This window comes from Pectinophora gossypiella, chromosome 16, assembly GCF_024362695.1.
Source record: "Pectinophora gossypiella chromosome 16, ilPecGoss1.1, whole genome shotgun sequence".
Lineage (NCBI taxonomy): Eukaryota > Metazoa > Arthropoda > Insecta > Lepidoptera > Gelechiidae > Pectinophora > Pectinophora gossypiella.
In genome coordinates, this window is record NC_065419.1 from 7,533,296 (window position 1) to 7,552,295 (window position 19,000).

Sequence of the window (19,000 nt, forward strand, 5' to 3'; positions counted from 1 at the left end):
TATTTAGATGCCTATATACCTACTCTTCAGTTCTTCGGTTGTGCCGGCATGTCCAGCAATTCAATAGACTGTATGTAACACAATAAAATTGCTAGTAGTTATTACCCAATAAAAATCTTAGTACAATAAGCTATTTGTGTACTTAGAGGTACTTGCGTGTCATAAAAGTAAAGTAGCAGCTCCTCGACAGAATGAATGCTTGTCGGTAGTGTCGACTTGCTACCTGTGAATCGTGATGGAAAAACATAACAAATATAACCAGAGTGTTTATAATATACCTAATAAGTTATTACTTCTATGATGCGCATATCTTTCAACTCTTTTAAAGTAACGAATGTCTGGCGGCCGCTGGCTCTTAGACTATAAGTAAAACAAATAAAAACTGCATGCTAATTAATCTTTTCTATCCGTCATTGCTATCCGTTTCATTATTTTATCAATATCACATCCATTAACATGAAATTAACTATAGTGTTATAAATAACGTTTATTTTAACGTGTTATAACGAATCGATTATTGAAGCAAAGAAAGTTTAATCGATTAAATTATACACGAACAACACTATTATTGTTTTTTTCTAATGGTCGTTTAATTTACACTGATGACGCTACATGTACCTTCTTACAATAGCATACACCAACACCCTCCACTATCTCTAATATATTTGGAATGTGGATTATAGAGTCTGTGTAAAATAATAGTAATTAAACAATCAAAACATAAAAACAGACTAAAAAAAAACAATCTGTCACTCTCTAGCACTTGCACGTCGATGAGTGATGTGATGTCACTGAAAATAATGTTTCAGCTGTATTGAATTTTCAGAATAAATAGTACTGAATGTGATGATAAACAAGTTTATCAGCAAACCCACGCAAAGACTGCATATCTAAACCGTCGTTACTGTTCTGATTCAGATAATTATTCACTATATTTTGTGCCATCTGCGAAATACTTCGCAACAATATTATTTTGCACATTTTAAAGAATGAATTTTACCTATTCAGTAATGAATTTATTTATTTTAGTATTTTTAATCAATATTAAAATAACATTGTCGCAGTTCAATAAAGCTTGGAGTGACAAATATGAGAATAATAAGTGTCCTAAGTTGTATCCAAAAAATTTTGTTAATTATGCGCCAGTTGGTAAGTATCCTCTGCATTCTATCTTTTACCTATTACAAAAGGCTGCAGGGTTGTCTAAAGATTTGTATAGCTGATTCTCTGTCCACTCTAATAAGAATTATTAGAATTATGGGCATTAGTTTAGAATGTATGTACGATTATGCATTTAAAATCTAACTTATATTTCTTTGTTAAATGCCCAAAATTTACTAATGAATTTAGTTTAAATTATCTCCATGCGAACTAAGAATACTTACACATATTATTTCCATACTTTAAGGTAACTTAACAGCAGGCAACTATTCAGAGAAGAGTAATTTGAAAGGTTTACGACATTGTGTGATGGGATGTTGCCTTGAGGAGGTGTGCAATGTGGCATTTATAGTGGAAGATAGATGTTACCATGTGGAGTGTGTCAGTGATGAATTGTGCCTGCCTCTCCCGAGGACCAACAGCCAGAAGTGGGACTCCCATGTTTCTATGATCCTTGTGAAACCTGTGCTTCCAAATGGCAAGTATTTCTTTTTAATTTGTAATATTACCATGGTGTTGGCTGAAGTAGAAATATGAGAACAGATAAATTTTAGCCTAATAAGATTTTATTAACACTAGTTTCTAAATATAATGTGCACATATACATTAGAAAATATAAGTAATGTAAACTGCCCCAAATATATCTGGGACCACCTCCCATTAATTAGTCTTAAGAAAATAAAAGATATGAAGCAGTATAATAATAGTACATGACACAATTTATCTTACAGAAAACTGGTCAGACATACTGGACCAATCTAACTACAGAGAAGTAAACAACAACTTCTCCCCAGAAGAAGACTCACTCTACTCCCCATATGCGAACCATCGCAATGACATAGTAGCTGATGATGAGGACTCCAAGTTTCTCTCACATTTCATCAACAACTTGCCTAATATTGAAGTTGATGAAACTAGAAACTTTGACAGAGACAGTGCCGACAACGATCTGATCATGGATGCGTCAAGTTTCCTTGAGAAGGTGCCTTGTGAAGTTGGTGCAGCTGATGACTGCCCGTTCAATTCGGAGTGTGTGCCTCTAGGGTTGAAGCTACGTAACGGCATATGCAAGTGTTTGCCAGGCACTGAGGAAAATGCCCAAGGAGCTTGTATACAAACCATGAGACCGTTTTCCAAAGGGCCCACTATACCCATGGATGCCATGAAGAAGGATGACTTAATGGACGCCAAAGCTGATGATATTAAACCTGAAATAGCATCACCTAAGAGTGTTCAAAATTTAACAGTTTCCATTATATCCAAGCAGGTATATACTTAAATTTTAAACTATAGGATGCTAATTAAAGTTATTGATTGATTATAAGAAGTTGTATTTAAAAAATCTATTTCTCTTTCAGGTCCAATTACCAGATAATGAGGTAACCTTGGCTGCTTATACCATTCCTGATGAAAAGGCCACCAACAGTCATTACAATTATATTTGGACACTTGTTGATCAACCCAAGGGTGGTTTTACAGGTAAGATAACAAAATAGATTTTCACAAACGAATCATCATCATAATTTGCCATACATTATTAATTATTACATGACAATGAAAGATTTTCCAATCAGTGTTCCCCAAAAACACATTGTTAAGTTTTTTCTTCATTTAAACTTGTAATTTCTTTTGTATTTGTTTTTGGGTATAAATGATGACTTATTATTACACCAATATACAATTACAACTTCAACACATTATTATTCTGATCAAAATAAAGAGAAGCAATATAGGTAGCAACATCATCCTATACATAATATGATCCAAATATCAAGCAACAATTAGTTTTATACATGCTTCTGCCATTACATTACATTTTTGAATAATTATGTACCCCAGCAATGAGAAAATAGGTAATTATCACGTTAAAAGTGAACAACGCCATCTATCGTGTGTTTGGATAACGTCGGTTGGAAACTCGATCACTACAAATATATTGTCTATGACCATGTTTTTAATGATCTTTTTATGTTACTGCGGATCCAAGACAAGAATCATTTGCATTGAATGTGATGTTAAAATAATTCTCACAACTCACAGGTAATATGAACCAAAACGGAGCAACGGTATCACTCACAGATCTTACAGAAGGGCAATACAGATTCAAGGTGACGGTCAATAGCACCAACTATTATGGAGTGGGGTATGCCAATGTGACCGTGTTGCCACGGCAACGCATCAACACGCCACCACAGGTTGTAATCACACCACAGAGCCAAACCGTTAAGCTGCCTAACTCCGGAGCTGTGCTCGATGGGAGCGCTAGCAAGGTATCTTTCATTTTATAATTCACTTTTAGATTATATTATCTGGTTGACCAATCGTTTGCCTAAGGGATAGGTACAGCACCTATGAGGCTAGCATGATCACACAGGGTGTTCAAGGCCTCGTTAAAAATTAGATAAAAAAAATATAATTTTGAGTATGAGTTTTTATTTCGTTATCATTAGAGTTCATGGTACACAGGACATGATTATGAGTAATTGTTTAATTATATGTTTGCAAAATGAGTGACTTATGATAAAACACAAACCAATTGCATTTCTCTATCAGAAAATAAATAATGTACTTTATATTGACTTTATGATTCGTAGAAAAGTTATAATTATAACTCAGCAGTTATAGATGATACAGAAAAGAAATAGGTAAGTAAATAAACAAGTCAGAACCTAGTACCTATTATAAATACAAAAGTAACTGCAAATTGAGTTGTGTACTAGATTCAAGATAAATTATGAAATTCTGATTACTAAATTAAGACAGATCTAAAACTAAAGAAAAACATTTTCGTTTTTCTACTTAACTTATTTATGAATTTTAATCAAGAAAAACGTAATAATAAGTCCGACATTTCATCTCATTTTTCTATGACGTTACAGTGTGCTTTTTCACACAAATTCCATAGTAATTTCATGTTTTGAGGACAAACTACCCTATTGTCTTCAAGTCGCTTGACGGTCTACCCGCCTACTGGATTACAGGCATGAGTTTATGTATGTGTTCTTTTCATACAGGATGATGATGCAATAATCTCCTGGCACTGGGAGCTCACGTCCGGGCCTATAGGTTACCAGCCACCCCTACTAGACGGGCCGACACTAGTCCTAAACGACCTCAAACAACCCGGAAACTATACATTCAAACTGACTGTGGAAGACTCTGATCACGTGAAGAATTCAACTACTGCTAACATTACTGTGTTGAACCATACAGACTATCCGCCTGAAGCTAACGCTGGTAAGATAAAGCGCATACAATAAGATTTTTTAGATTTTTCGTGAAGATAAAAACGAGGTGTTTCTATTGGTCGAGCGGCGCGGAGACGTGCAGAATTTACCATAACACACAAGCTTAGAGATTTTTAAAGTTTTTTTTTAATAAAACCAGAGAAAACAGTATTTGAAACTTCTTCAACTATCTGATGAAGGTATTTTTTGGTCGCACGAAAAAAGTCCGCGGCGAAAAAGAAGTTCCGCGTGTGCGGCGCTGATTTCGCAGTATCTGTACAGAATTAACTGACTTGTCAATTAGTTCTGTTAAAATCCGCTGGTCTTTCATGGTGCGTACTCTACACCCAAATCTCGACAGCAAAAAATACTTCATAATATTAATTGCAATATTATTTATCGCAACAAAAATATTATGTAATAATATAATATTCAATCTCAAAACTACCCCTGCCAACAGGCCAAGATGTAATAATATACCTGCCGGACAATACCCTCACTTTGAATGGAAGTCTGTCCACCGACGACCACGAGATCACCTCCTGGGAGTGGACGAAGTCCGCGGAGGATGAGAACAAGGCTGTCGATATGCAGAACACACACTCACCTTTCCTGCAAGTAAGATTATTATTTATTAAGGATATCCAACAGCATAGCCATTAACAGTGAACAAGTAGAAAAAAGTATAATATTTGTTCGCCAATCACTTCTCCAAGGTCTTAACACATCTTATCACATGACATGCACCGGAGTTGTAACCCGTGTGGGTGGCAAGGTCGATGACCGACTACACTAACTTTGGTGTCACACTTTGAATTGTTAAAACTATTCACAATCTACACTATAATTATGAAAAGAAAAGGCACTAGAAAGGAGCCACTATGCCACAATAACTCCTGGGAATCATAGCTACGCATTCAACCCTCTATCTGACTATTTAATTCGTCCAAGTTATACATATTTATTGTAGAGGAGCTCGGTGGCGCAGCGGTTAACGCGCTCGGTCTGCGATTGTTGAAGTAAAGCAACTTTCGCAAAGGCCAGTCATAGGATGGGTGACCACAAAAAAGAAAGTTTTCATCTCGAGCTCCTCCGTGCTTCGGAAGGCACGTTAAGCCGTTGGTCCCGGCTGCATTAGCAGTCGTTAATAACCATCAATCCGCACTGGGCCCGCGTGATGGTTTAAGGCCCGATCTCCCTATCCATCCATAGGGAAGGCTCGTGCCCCAGCAGCGGGGACGTTAATGGGATGATGATGATACATATTTATTGAAACTGTTCTCCCCTCGCCCCAGCTGTCGAACCTGTCGGAAGGTGTGTACACGTTCGTGCTAAAAGTCACAGACTCGTCGGGGCAGTCGTCGACGGCTGACGTCCACGTCTTCGTCAAGCCACCGACGAACACGCCACCGATCGCTGACGCCGGACAGGACGTAGTAAGTCATAGCTATAGTCACATAATTATCATAACAAGCTCACGAGTATATCCCAATTGGAGTAATCAGCACGTCCATCGTAAGATGAACTAAGTATCCACACCTCACCGACCTTTCTAATAGACCAACATGATAGGTAGCCGTATCGCCGTATATAATGGTCGATCACTTATCAAATGGGTAATACAGTATAAAGAGCCTTGTTTTGTCTTCATGGAGCCAACATCACGCGCGACGCGACATATGAACGAACGCTATAAACAGGCTCCATGTCTGTTGTACACAGTCCACTGGTCTAAGGTCTATCGTTAATAATATCATTTTTCTACTCCTCTACTTTAATCTGGCATTTAAATAACCAAAAAGTCTAATATAAGTACATACATAATTAAACTCTTTGAAAAAGTGTACGCTCTATGGCCTATAAAAGCATTGTTTACAAAGTGTAACTGTACTATAATGTCGCCAAAAAAGCATTGTTGTCGTTTTTTTTTTTGTCCTGGAAACTGGCACCTTTACTTTGTTTGGTGCCATAGATATACTATAAAAAAAAAGTATACATTTGCCGCCATTTTCCCGCGCGTTGGAAAATAAATTGGAAAATTTTTGTGTTTCGTTTAAAATTACGTCGTCGTAGAAAAAGTATTGTATGCAACGTTGTATAACTAGGTCAAAAAATGCTCGTGGCGTCTCTTACTCACGCCACTCGCATTTTTTGACCCTTCTTATACAACTGTTGCATAAAATACTATTATACATTAAGTCACTGTAAAGTCAAAGTCTTTTTTTTCTTTAGATAAGGTAATATCTTGTTGAAAACGAAGGATAGGGACAATAAAGGTTTTGTTGCAAAGTGCACGATAAATCAATTGAAAAAATGATAAGGTGTGTGTATAATGTGAGGTATGCATGATATTATGATACTAGTTACAATGTAACACAGAGGGTTGAAGGTTCTCATAAACATTCTTAAAAAGTAAGTTTTCTTCGCGAAGTTTTCCTTCACACAACAACCGCTCATCATTTGATGTATTGTAGAATATAAATCAATATTCATCTGTTCACTGTAAGGATGCGTCACACGATCACTTTGCATGCGAGTGTGTGGAGTATGGGTAACTAAATAATTGTAAATATTCAAATTCATTTCATTTTCTTTGTGTGTGCTGTTATGGGGTTCATCTAACTTACTGACCAACTAACCACTGTATTATAAAGATTCATAAACACATTTACGTACTTTTTTTCATTACATAGACACTCTAAATTGAGTCTTTGTAATCGCGACTTCATTTTATAGCATACATAGCACAAAAGGCTGTCTCAGAAAGAAAGACCGACCTCATCAGTGCTAGTGTCAGGGTTACTGTTAAGCCACTAAAGGCCTCTGACATGGGTCATGTAACGACATTGTTGTCAATACGCTGAGATACAATGCAGTCCGAATACGTGGTCAGTTGGTCGACACTCTAACACCATTTCAGTTCATATCTCTGCCTCAAACTTGGATGAGTCTAAACGGATCTGCGTCTCACGACGACCACCGCATCGTGGCTTACACCTGGCGCTGTGTCGAGGGCCCCACCAATGCCACCATCCTCGGGTACAACGAATCAGTCGCCAATGCTACCAACCTCACCAAAGGACAGTACATATTCTCGTTAACTGTGCTGGATGATAACGGGAATTCTGCTTCTGATAACGTTACCGTCACTGTCACTCAAAGTAAGTTTTATTTCTGTACAATTTATACGTGAGGCGGAGGGAATCTATCTCCCCTCTTCGTTGATATAACCGCACTCCTAAAGAGCTTTTAGCTGTTCTTTACAAGCAAAACTGTCTATTTTCAGAAGCTAAACATACTTTCTTAAGTAGGCCATTCCTTTACAAAATTGTGATAGACTTGAAAATGGTGTAAAATATTCGCGGGGTTTTCAAACTTTGTCAGCATCGGCCTGCATCCCTGAGGGATATAACATTAAAATGAGTAAATGACACGAAGATGGTATTAACTACAATGACAGACGCATTACACAAAAGCAAGTGCTGTTTAGGCATATGAACAACAACACAGAATGTAAATATAGTACCAGCATTGAGATACTATCGCAAGCTCGAGAAAATTAGGTGAAGCCATCTTTTGTTAACAGAATCCAAAGTATATTACATCCATAGATATAATCATTTGTCAAATTAGCATGTGGAAAACAAAAGGAAGGTTATTTTTTATATGGGAAAGGTTTAATTAATTTTGAATAATACATATATCATTCTGATGCTAACTGCATGCTTTCTGTAAATACAAAAACAATGAGATAAAAATAATACTAAAAGGATGTTACACGTGATAACTAACCGCAATATTTTCACATTCTTGCAATAGGTATTACGTTTTATTTTTTTATTTTTTACGTTTTATTGAATCATATAATTTAATTTTACATGCAGAACTCTGAACCCAGTTTGACCCAATACGATCTACCTTATTCCGTTCCTCTTCTATCGTTCGGCTTGTGTCAGAGTTATTATTGAGCCAAAGGCCCCTGACATGACTCATGTAACAACTACGTACGTACATCAGTAAGTAGTAACCGGGACCAACGGCTTAACATGCCTTCCGAAGCACGGATCGTCTTACATTCGGGTGATCAGATTCTAATGTCCTAACCAAAGTGATGCGTACCCACCGGGATTCGAACCCGGGACCTCCGGATCGTGAGCCCAACGCTCAACCACTGCACCACAGAGGCCGATTGCATTCTTCTTCTTCTATCGTGTAGGTTGTGAGGTGGAGTATCAACTTCATCAACCCTGGTGTCAGGGTTACTATTGAGCCGCCGAAGGCCTATATTGAGCTGCATTTAAATAATGAGTGAATTCCAGATAAGAACAGCCCGCCGAAAGCAGACGCTGGTGGCGACCAAGTGTTAACGCTGCCCATATCAGTGCTCGTACTGAACGGATCCAAGTCCTCTGACGACTTCCGCATCGTGTCGTGGAAGTGGACTCGCGCCGGGTCGGGGCTCGCCGCCGGTACTGTTATACTGCATTCTGACACGCAACCCGTGTTGATGGTGAGACATAACTATATTTACACTTGTGTTTATTTAACGTATAGTACAGGATTACTAACGGGGATGATTCAGACCATGATTCTGAGTTGATATCAAGTGGAACTTCCTGTCGGAAAATTCACGAAATGTCAGTGTTTATTTACGTGTACACTTTGTGCCTTCCCACTTTTATTGACCTCTTACACCATGCGGGGTTGGCTGGAAGAGATCTCTTTTAGAAATAATTTCCCCTTTTTTGTCCTTTTTATATATTAATCTGTACAATAAAGATTTTAACAGAATACTAATAATTATGAGTAAGCCGGTCGCACTTTGAACGCATAAACCGTAACTCTTGAACTTTTTTGAAAGGACTTTAATTGGAACCTCAGTATTTCCCACAATGCAGGCTTTGCTGGAAGAGATATCTTTTAGAGATAAGCCCACCTTTGGGTTTTTTTTTCCTTATTATGTTTAGCCTATCCTGTCCCCCTGTCCTGTCCCGTCCTGCTGGGCACAGACCTCTCAATCAACCGAACAATCCTCGCTCCGAAATGTTCCGACTCCCTACAATTAATTTGTAAAAAAATCTGTTGACAGCTAACAAACATAGAACAAGGGCGCTACGTCTTCGAGTTAACAGTGACAGACGACCAAGGCGAGTCAGACCGCGACACTGTCAGCGTCCAAGTAAAGCCAGACCCACTAGAGATGAACCTGCTAGAGTTGACCCTCAACATCCCCATATGGACGTTCACGCAGAGCCAGCTCGACTCACTAGTGCAGAAAATGACCTTGTTGTTGAAGGAGAATGTTAAGGTCAACGTGACCGAGGTTAGAGGAGAAATCGACAGTGGCAACACTCAGATTATATTCTTCTTGTCTGAAGAGGTGAGTTGAATAAATGAATCTATTAAGTCGTTTTTGTTATTTCGCAAAGTAGATTGGAAGTATTAGAACCCTATCGCATTAATATTTGACAATTAGCGAGACTTACAGTTGATTTTGACAAAAAAGTTAATGTGACATGGTACCAAAGTGTACACATTAACGATCGTGACCATATATGTATATAGCGGAGTTTTAAGTTTTTTTAATTACAGCTAACAAAAACCTTCCACGTTACTTATCATGGCGGGAATGCCGTAGAAGTTGACTTAATATTCAATATTCTTTATTTGCATGGGTATACTTCAGACACTTCATACAAAATACCTCGTTTTGCACAGACACTACACATTGACGTTATCGTACACGAGCATCTGTGTGTGTGACGTGTGATGCCCATACGATTCAATACTAAAGACCGAGGGGGGGACGGGACGGTACATCTAGCTCAGCCGCTGGTGGGGAGTTCTGGGGGGTTCTTAATCTACGCATAGTGTTAAGTTCTGTATTCTGTTTCTATATACAGTTTATTATATCTATCTTAAGACGAACTAAGAGTAGCTGCAAGTATTTTTTAGTCGACTTGTGGCTCTGCCAATCCAGTGTTTCTATGTATATTTCATGTTGGTCTCTGGCTTTAGGGTAAACCGATGGAAGGTACCCGCGGGCTGGCGCTGGGCCGCGCGGCGGGCACGGCGGCGGGCGCGGTGCGCGTGCGCTCGGTGCGCTGCCTGAGCACGTGCTCGGGCCGCGGCGTGTGCGACCGCGCCACGCGCGCCTGCCGCTGCGACGCCTTCTGGATGCAGAGCCTCACCTCGCAGCTCGACCCTGAAGCTATGCCCGACTGTGGTAAACATACACATACAATAAAGTGCGCTTACTAGCCGGCTAAAGGAGTGAAACGAGGCGAATTTGAATGTATTCTAGGCACCTAGGGAGCGAACAGACTATTTATCTCATACTCCGGGCGGGATGGTTTTCTTGAGTGCTTTAGAGTGACCTAGCCACTTAGACCTTATACCTTATTATTATTATTATTATTATTGGAAGCACAGGCAGCACTTTGTGCTGATGCGTGCTTATCACTTCACTTGTGTTCATGATTGTTCATATATTTGTCAAGTCTATTTTTAAAAGAGTTCACTGAGGGAGCACTGATCACAGATTCTGGCAGTTCATTCCACGCGTCCACTACACGGTTGGGCAAAAAGTGATATCGAGGGTTGCTAGTACCTTTGGAGCGTGAGAGTTTTAGCGAGTGTCCTCTCAGATTGATGTTTTGGTTCAGTACATAGATGTCTTTCAAGGCATTAACATTATAGTATTCAGTAAGAATTTTAAACGTTTCAATGAGATCTCCACGTTGCCTACGATACTCCAAGGTGGTTAAACCAAGTATAGATAGTCGAAGCTCATATTCAACATTATGCAGGACTGTCACCATTTTTGTTGCTCTTCTCTGGACTCTCTCTAGTAATGCAATGTCCTTCCGAAAGTAAGGACTCCATATTTGAAACCCATGTTCTAACAGCGGTCTGACGTAAGTTTTGTAAAGCCTAAGAAACAATTCCTTGTCTATATGATAAAAAGCTTTTCTAATCATGTATAGGAGGGAGTTAGCCTTCTTAGTGATTCCAATAATGTGTTCGTCCCACTTTAGATTATTTGTTATCGTTATGCCAAGGTCCTTCTGTTTTTTAACACACTCGAGAGGTTTTGAGTCAATAGTGTAACTCAACGAGGGGTTGTTACTGCCAACATGCAACACAGTGCATTTGTTTTTATTATTGACTAAAACAATGTGTAACGTGACCCGCAGACTGGTCGGTGGTGTACGCGTCCCTGGGCGGCGTGGCGGCGCTGTGCTCGCTGGTGGCGCTGTGCTGCGCCGCGCTGCGGGCCATGCGCCGGGCCGCCGGCGGCTGCGGCCCGCGCCCGCCGCGCCCGCGGACCAAGTACCGCCTGCTGCCCGCCGCCGACCACGAGGACCGGCCCTGTCAGTATACCACCCGCTTGTTAGTATAGAGGTACCGCCGGCCCGCACCCGCTGCGCATCGGGGTAGTTACATAATAACTAGCGTGGTGTCTTGTTGATTCGCCTGGGGTAAACGTAAGACGGGTTGATGATGGTTGTTTGGTTGGTCTATGGTGGCATCGAAATAAAACGATACATTTTACCTACTTTATCACTGATATTTATATGCACACACCACATCAACGGTATTTCAACATCTCGTGATATTATGAATACGAATGTCTGTCCGTCAATATAACTTGCCACGACATTTTCCAATGACGGATTTGGTGTACTTATCGCGACAACCGTCGAATTTAAAAGTTATAATACACAATAATCACCAGAAAACTCTCCATTACAGTCGCAACCAAGGAGATATCAGAGACGGAAACCGACTCGGACGTGTTATTCGAGTCTAAAAGCAAGACGACATCGTTTTCGACACGCGCTATGAACGGAGAAGCGCCACAAGGCAACGGATGGAAGAAGAACGGCCTCTACAAGGGTTCAAGGAAAGTGAAGACGTAGTACTACACGTACGGTTTAGTGCAGCGTGTATTTTGCAAGTAGGACTCGAGGGCCGAAGGATGCCTGGTTCCTAAGGAATTTCTACAAATGGCTCAAGATAGCAAATGTAGCTATGATTATAAAATGTTACATCAGAGGCGTGTTGAAGGAGTGAAAGGTTATTGTCTTTTCTATATTATAGGATAACGTTATTCTCTGATCAACATCTATGACATGCCCGAAATGATATTATACTCTTACTGCCTTACCCATAAAAAAGAACAAGCGGTGAACGTATAAGTATTTGACAGCCAAGCAAAGTTCATTCGAATTATTTGATAATTCGATGCAATTTTGCTCGACTGTCAAATTCTTAAACACATGTTTACCGCTGGATATTTTTATGTTGGTAAGGCTGTTTGTTTATAATTCCCGCCTATGCAAGGAGAAAACGAATGAATGTGTTACCAACATAATGTGGATATCCTAGACTTGTTGTAGTCTTAACGCCAAATAAGTAGATATTGAATCAGACTTTGAAATTGCCTAAATACGAAATAGTAGATAAAATGCAATACATAATTCTATACGGATCTCTTTCCCAGTATCCATAGACAAATACCATAGTTTCTCTTTAATAGAGTTTATGCCATAGTTCTTTTTAGAAAAATAACACATTCCTGTATAATTATTAAGAAGATAGAGGCATTATAATAAAATTGTTTTGAATATGGTCATTTAGGACACTAAAACACTGCTGCTGTCCTATACGACCCTATATCACGGCAGTCCAAAATCATTTATATACTTTTTCATATGAGTGACAGTTAAAATTAATTTACAAAAACATGGTACAATTTATACTGGCCTATGATATGAGCTTTTTGAAATGATGTAAGGCCATCAAGTTGAGTTGAACATCTGTGTTTGATTCATACTATAATACGCGCAAACTTCATTAATATTAAAATAGACATTTGTATTTTTAAGCTTTTGACCATGGTATAAGAAATCCAGGTATGCTCAAAAGTGACAGCTAACATTTCAAGGTTAACCCAGCTGACGTCATCCCACCCTGCGTTGCCATTTTGTAAAAAATAAATTACTCACGGCCAATGTTTTTATATTTACTTTGCAAGGAAATTTTGAACTTTTAGTAAAAGATTTACTTACAGTGTTAATGTTTTTTTCAGACAGTTTTAATTAAATACATTAGTCATTGGCCCCGATTCCTGCAGACATCTCTTAATTTTACTTTAAGTTATACCTGTCATCATCCCCTGTCCCTTATCACCATAAGGTTCATCATATCCATCTTTGGACTTCGTATCAACAGTGGCTGCAAGTTGTCTTTGATTACTTGTGGCTCTGCCCACCCCATTAGGGATTACGGGCGTGAGTTTATGTATGTATGTATGTTATACCTGTCATTTTCTTATCCGCCGAAAAGGAAAGGGACGGATGATTGACAGCTCTTAATTTTAGGAAGAATGAGTAAATAAATGAATAACCCGGGCGAATTTTTAGACGGTTGTTTTAGATTTGTGCTTAAAATTGACGTGTGTTCCATAAATTTTATGCTTGTCGATTACCCGTCCCTTTCCTTTTCGGCGGATAAGAAAGTGACAGATATAACTTAAAATAAAATTAGATGGTGTTTACAGGAATTAGCACCAGTAATTCACTTAATTTTCAATAATAAAATTTACGTCCTTGAAAAGTTGGGGATACCAATTTAATGGTAACACAGTGGTAAAACTTACGTCATCAAAGGGTGGCGGCTTGTCATAGGATTGAGCATACCTGGTCTTTTTATACTTTGCTTTTGACTATGTATTTCATAGGCTTTGTACTTAATTTGTTAGTCCCTTTGTATACAACGTGCACCTACATTTATAGTAATGTGTTCCTACAAAAATACTTGTGTATAATAGTGATGTTCCGAATATCCGTATCCGCGGATATCCGAGATAAAAGAAAAATCCGTATCCGTTTCTTTTCACGCGGATCTTTTACGGATCTTTTTCAGGTGATTAAGTAGAATTATTAATTTAAAAAGCTATAAAATTCCACAGTGTCACACTAAACCATAACCAAAAAAAAAGTACTACCCGCGCAATGCAAGTTAAAACGTGTCCTGCCTGACGTTGCGGCGAGCGAAGACGTCAACTATCGTTTCAAGGTCGCGGGCGGAATAATATCGAATAAGAAAATAAAGATCCGTATCCGCGGATCTTTACACTTAATATCCGTATTCAGATCCGTATCCGCGGATATACATTTTTAACGATCCGGCACATCACTAGTGTATAATAGTCAGGCAAAGTCACGCCCGTCATCCCTGTCGGGGTTGGCAGAGCCACAACATCCACACGCCACACGATAGGGTAATTGACTGTTTATTTTTTCATCAATCTGATCAGTTGAAAATGCTAAATATAAATCTGAAGGCCGTTTATCAACATCATATCTAACGCGGTGACGCCGGAGATATTAATAGTAAAAGTCAATGGTGGGGGAATGCTCTGTCCCGTTCTAGCAAAACGGTATTTAGCTTGTATAGTGCTAATAACAGGTGACGTAACATGTCCCTGTTGCCATTTCTTTCTAACTGATATTTTTTTAAACAATGAAAAATTTTTTTTTTATCGACTACCCTATTCGGAGTCTAATTCGGAGATAACATGAAGCACCAATAATACTACAGATAACATGTTATGAACTTCGATATTATAATCTGGACCCCAACGATACAACACGTTACGGTTACGAAAGATATTTTGTGTACAAAAATATGTAGTGAAAAAAAGTAGGTACCTGAAGTTTTATTGCACAGTTTAAAAGCTAAATGTAACAATTTCTCTAATCTTGACACAAATTGCTCACGTAATTGTTCCAACTAGTCCACCGTAGAAAAAGAATATTTTTAGAAACTGATAAAAAATAAGGCAACATTCCATAAAAATAAGTTCATAGAATTTACAATCGATATATAAATGTAAAATAAAATTAAGTCATCTAAGGCAAAACAATACACTTATTAGATGTAATGAAATTTTTGTACAATATAATAATAACCAAAAACGATAATTCGAATGACTCTAGGTAAATTAGTGTTTAAGGAGTAGAATTTTGCTTAATAAACAAGATTATCAGGATATACCCACGATACCCAATAAATACTTACGTAATTTTTAACTTACCTGACCACAACTGCCATTAGTTTGTAAGGGATTGGAAGATTTTTCTATAGCCCTGGCTTTGCTAATATCGTTCGTATCTTCAAGATTGCAGTCAGAAACGAGGGTAAAATCTTGAAACCCCTTTCAAATAAAAAAGTTTCAGTAGAACAAATATATTCGGACGCACGTAATAAATAAATAAAATAAAATCATTTTATTTCAGGCATGTAACCCTTATTTACATTAGCAATTATAAAATTAAAAATTTAAATTCTAAAAACATTAAAACAAAATAGTAAAATTAATTTAAGTTAAATCAAATTAGTAATGGGCATACCAGCTTTTGGTAGTTGGAGAATCACACGGCAATTTAAAAAAACATTGTTGTCTGTGTATATTATTCCATATCTTTAATTTTCATGACAAACTTCTTAATGTATCCACCTGAATGTACTTATTAAATAGCGTGTTAGTAAATGGAAGACGAAACAACAAAATTATATATAGTTGTTATATAATGAAATTGGCTATGACTATTTGTATGTTTATAATTAAGTGTATTTGAAATTGATGTACTTACTTATTTTAATATATTGTGTTGAGCTTGTGACAAAGAAGCCATCGTTAAATATAATTATACATTTTTATTATTATCAGTGAATTGTATACAAATTATACTTATTTTAAATGTTGAGGTATTAGCAATTGTTAATCTAGTCGCATTATTTTAAAATAATTTATGCATATTTAAAATGTAACATATTTTATTTTATCATAATTTAGTACTGTGATTTTGAAGTGTAACAAATTATGTGCTTAAAGGTTATTTACATTTTGGTCAGTTATTGTTTAATAAAGTCGTATGCTTTGAATAAATATGTATCCATTACCCATACATTCATTCTCTTCTTCTAATCGTGTTATCCCTGTTGGTATATGGCATGTTAATTAATGAAATGAAATCAATTTTTCAGTTTTATTACAAAATTTATTGCTAATTTACTTTATAAATAATATACAAAATAAAAAACGACAAAGCGAAACAACCGACAATAAATAACTAGCTAACAATTTACGTTGAACACTGGATCATTTACCTGTTAGTAAATTATTTTACTATGATATAGAGAAATCATATTGCTATACTTTCTATAATTACTATTTACGTTCCTGAAAACATAACTCACTTGGAAATTAGAGACCATATTTCAGATAATTTGTTTCAAATTACACTAGGCACTAATTAATACCCTCTTAGAGATAAATTGTTACGAAATTCATTTAAAATTAACACTGGGCACAATTAGTTTTTATCATATAATTAATCCAATAATGACCACATATCAACAACCAGATTTCATATCATATCAAGGTACCTATCACAATAATCATTAGGTGTTGCTAATCAATCATACATGTGATTTATACAACAATAGGAATGTTTCACTTACAAATACATACATTACTGTTTACAAAAGCATCATGGAATGTTACTGGCTCTATTTTTATCAAGTAGAATTCTAAAAGCAAAGTGAAAAAGGAGAGATTGAAAAAACGTTTTGTGTACATTCAGATCACAGATATGCGAAATCACTGCCACTTTAGTATATTATAAATATACTCGTTTCACATTCAAAGTCGTTACTAATGCAAGAATTCCGAGACCCATTCAAACTTATTTATAGAAATATCTATTAGCCTATATTACAAAATTAACCATTCACCAAAATTCTAACACTTCAAGTATGAAATCTACAAATGTAGAGTCCTAACATACACATAACAATAAATTATTTAGCCTTTTTCTTGCCAGCTCTGATTGTTCTTTCCATCTCTTTAGACCAAATAGACTTATTGAGGGAGTCGCCCAAAGAGTACATGCCACAAACTAGCCCAAGACAGAACACATAAAACACGACACGGAGAGGCCAGTTTAGGACATTCAAGATTGGGTACACCCAGCTGCCTGTGCGGAAATAGATGATATGTACCCACACCATATACATGACCATGAAGGTAGACAGCACTGACAGACCTTGCTTCCTGCTTGGATACATTCTGAATGATGACACCAGATCTACCAGCACAAATAATACAATATTAGTGTGCATGACATGGTTCAACCAAACTGGGAAATATGGGTCCAAGCTCCTAGGTAAGATCAGTTCTCTGTCCACGCTATAAATACCCCAGAATGTTAAACCTACAAACATGGACAGAGGGAAGGCCAGACAGCTAAACAGGCCATCTTTTAAACGACGAATCAGAGGCTTCTCAGGAGGCGATGGTTCATTAGTGCCAATTAGATCATTCAACAAGGCCACTGTGAAGTACAATGTTTGCAGCATCTGAAACATGAAACGTGAATTAAACATTATGAAAGTTATTAATTAATTACTAAGTCTTGTTATAGTACCTAATTTAATTTATTGTTGTTTGTAATAAAAGAAAGAAAAAAAATTAGGTAAAAGTATTATATCTTGCCGTCGGATTTCGAAATATAATATAGCCTTAATTTATACGTACCGCATTTAAATACGTCAAATATTTAAACTTTCCTCCAAAATGGGTCACTTTAGTTGAAGTACTGGGAATGTTGACATAAGTGTAATCATAATAACATCCGTAACCGAACTGAATAGCTCCTATTAGGTGAAACAAAGTTCTCAGCAACATATTGAGTGTTTGTAGGTAGTTTTCAACTGGTATTCCAAGTTATATAGTCTGAAAAAGAAATTGAAAGAAAATTGATTACTTGGTCAAATTGTCACTTAAAAATGCTTATATTTCCACATATCAAATCAGTTTTTAATTTATCAAGTTCCTTTCGTTACCTCTTACGCACTGCTCTTAGAGACCGGATAATTAAAGACTACAAATCGGTAGATCGTCTGTACAAAAATTTGCAAAATTTTGCCAAGCCATTCATCAGTCAGTTTGTCACTGAGTTTAGGGTTGCCAGACACGTATTTTAGAATTCCCAAATTCCCCATAAACATTTCCTAAAAAAAAAAACAGAAACGAAAACGATACCATTATAAAAATATGTGTAAGTGAGAATCTTTCATATTTACTTCTCAATTACAATTCTCACTCACGTTAAATATTACACTATACACCACCGTACATTTACAACACCACATGCCCGACTAAACGGCCGAAGTCGTTAAATGTCACTTCAATTTCAATGTCCGTCTAATAGGTGGGTGAGGTAGGACCTGGATTGGCTGAAGTCATTAAAACAATAATGAGATGCTTTCCCCAAAACTTCCCCAACAAGTCATATTTTCCCCAAAATTGCGGAAATAAAATCCCCAAACAGGCAACCCTCTCAAAAAAAAATTCGTCGTTGAAATGTCTAGTGTTGTACTCAAGTTGTACTACTGATATCTGAACACAAGTTATCCCCACAGAGTACTTTTAGTTATCCCTAATGAGCAAACTAATGAGTATTCAATGAACAAAGTGTATCTGCCTATTTTCGCTTCGTGCCAGGAAGCCGCTTCATAACTCGAAAGTTTATGCGGAC

At 37.3% G+C, this 19,000-nt stretch overlaps 3 protein-coding genes across 3 annotated transcripts in view; 2 read left to right on the forward strand and 1 right to left on the reverse strand.

Moving 5' to 3' along the window:
- The window catches only part of LOC126373555 (zinc finger protein 271-like), a 64,291-nt gene that overhangs the window by 8,364 nt on the left and 36,927 nt on the right, over window positions 1–19,000 (forward strand). The gene's annotated exons all lie outside the window — the stretch shown is intronic.
- Window positions 553–13,457, forward strand: LOC126373548 (dyslexia-associated protein KIAA0319-like). The gene is made up of 14 exons (XM_050019681.1): window positions 553–1,149; window positions 1,409–1,639; window positions 1,893–2,428; window positions 2,520–2,640; window positions 3,202–3,431; window positions 4,176–4,398; window positions 4,849–5,006; window positions 5,684–5,824; window positions 7,309–7,549; window positions 8,708–8,898; window positions 9,478–9,768; window positions 10,407–10,614; window positions 11,585–11,761; window positions 12,144–13,457. The coding sequence occupies exons 1-14, from the start codon at window positions 990–992 to the stop codon at window positions 12,308–12,310; spliced, it is 3,075 nt and encodes a 1,024-aa protein (XP_049875638.1). The 5' UTR covers window positions 553–989; the 3' UTR covers window positions 12,311–13,457.
- Window positions 16,438–18,431, reverse strand: LOC126373588 (androgen-induced gene 1 protein-like). Its single transcript, XM_050019771.1, has 3 exons — window positions 18,306–18,431; window positions 17,998–18,195; window positions 16,438–17,819 (listed from the first exon to the last, which is right to left on the reverse strand). Exons 2-3 carry the CDS (start codon window positions 18,145–18,147, stop codon window positions 17,262–17,264), a joined length of 708 nt encoding a protein of 235 aa, XP_049875728.1. The 5' UTR covers window positions 18,148–18,195; window positions 18,306–18,431; the 3' UTR covers window positions 16,438–17,261.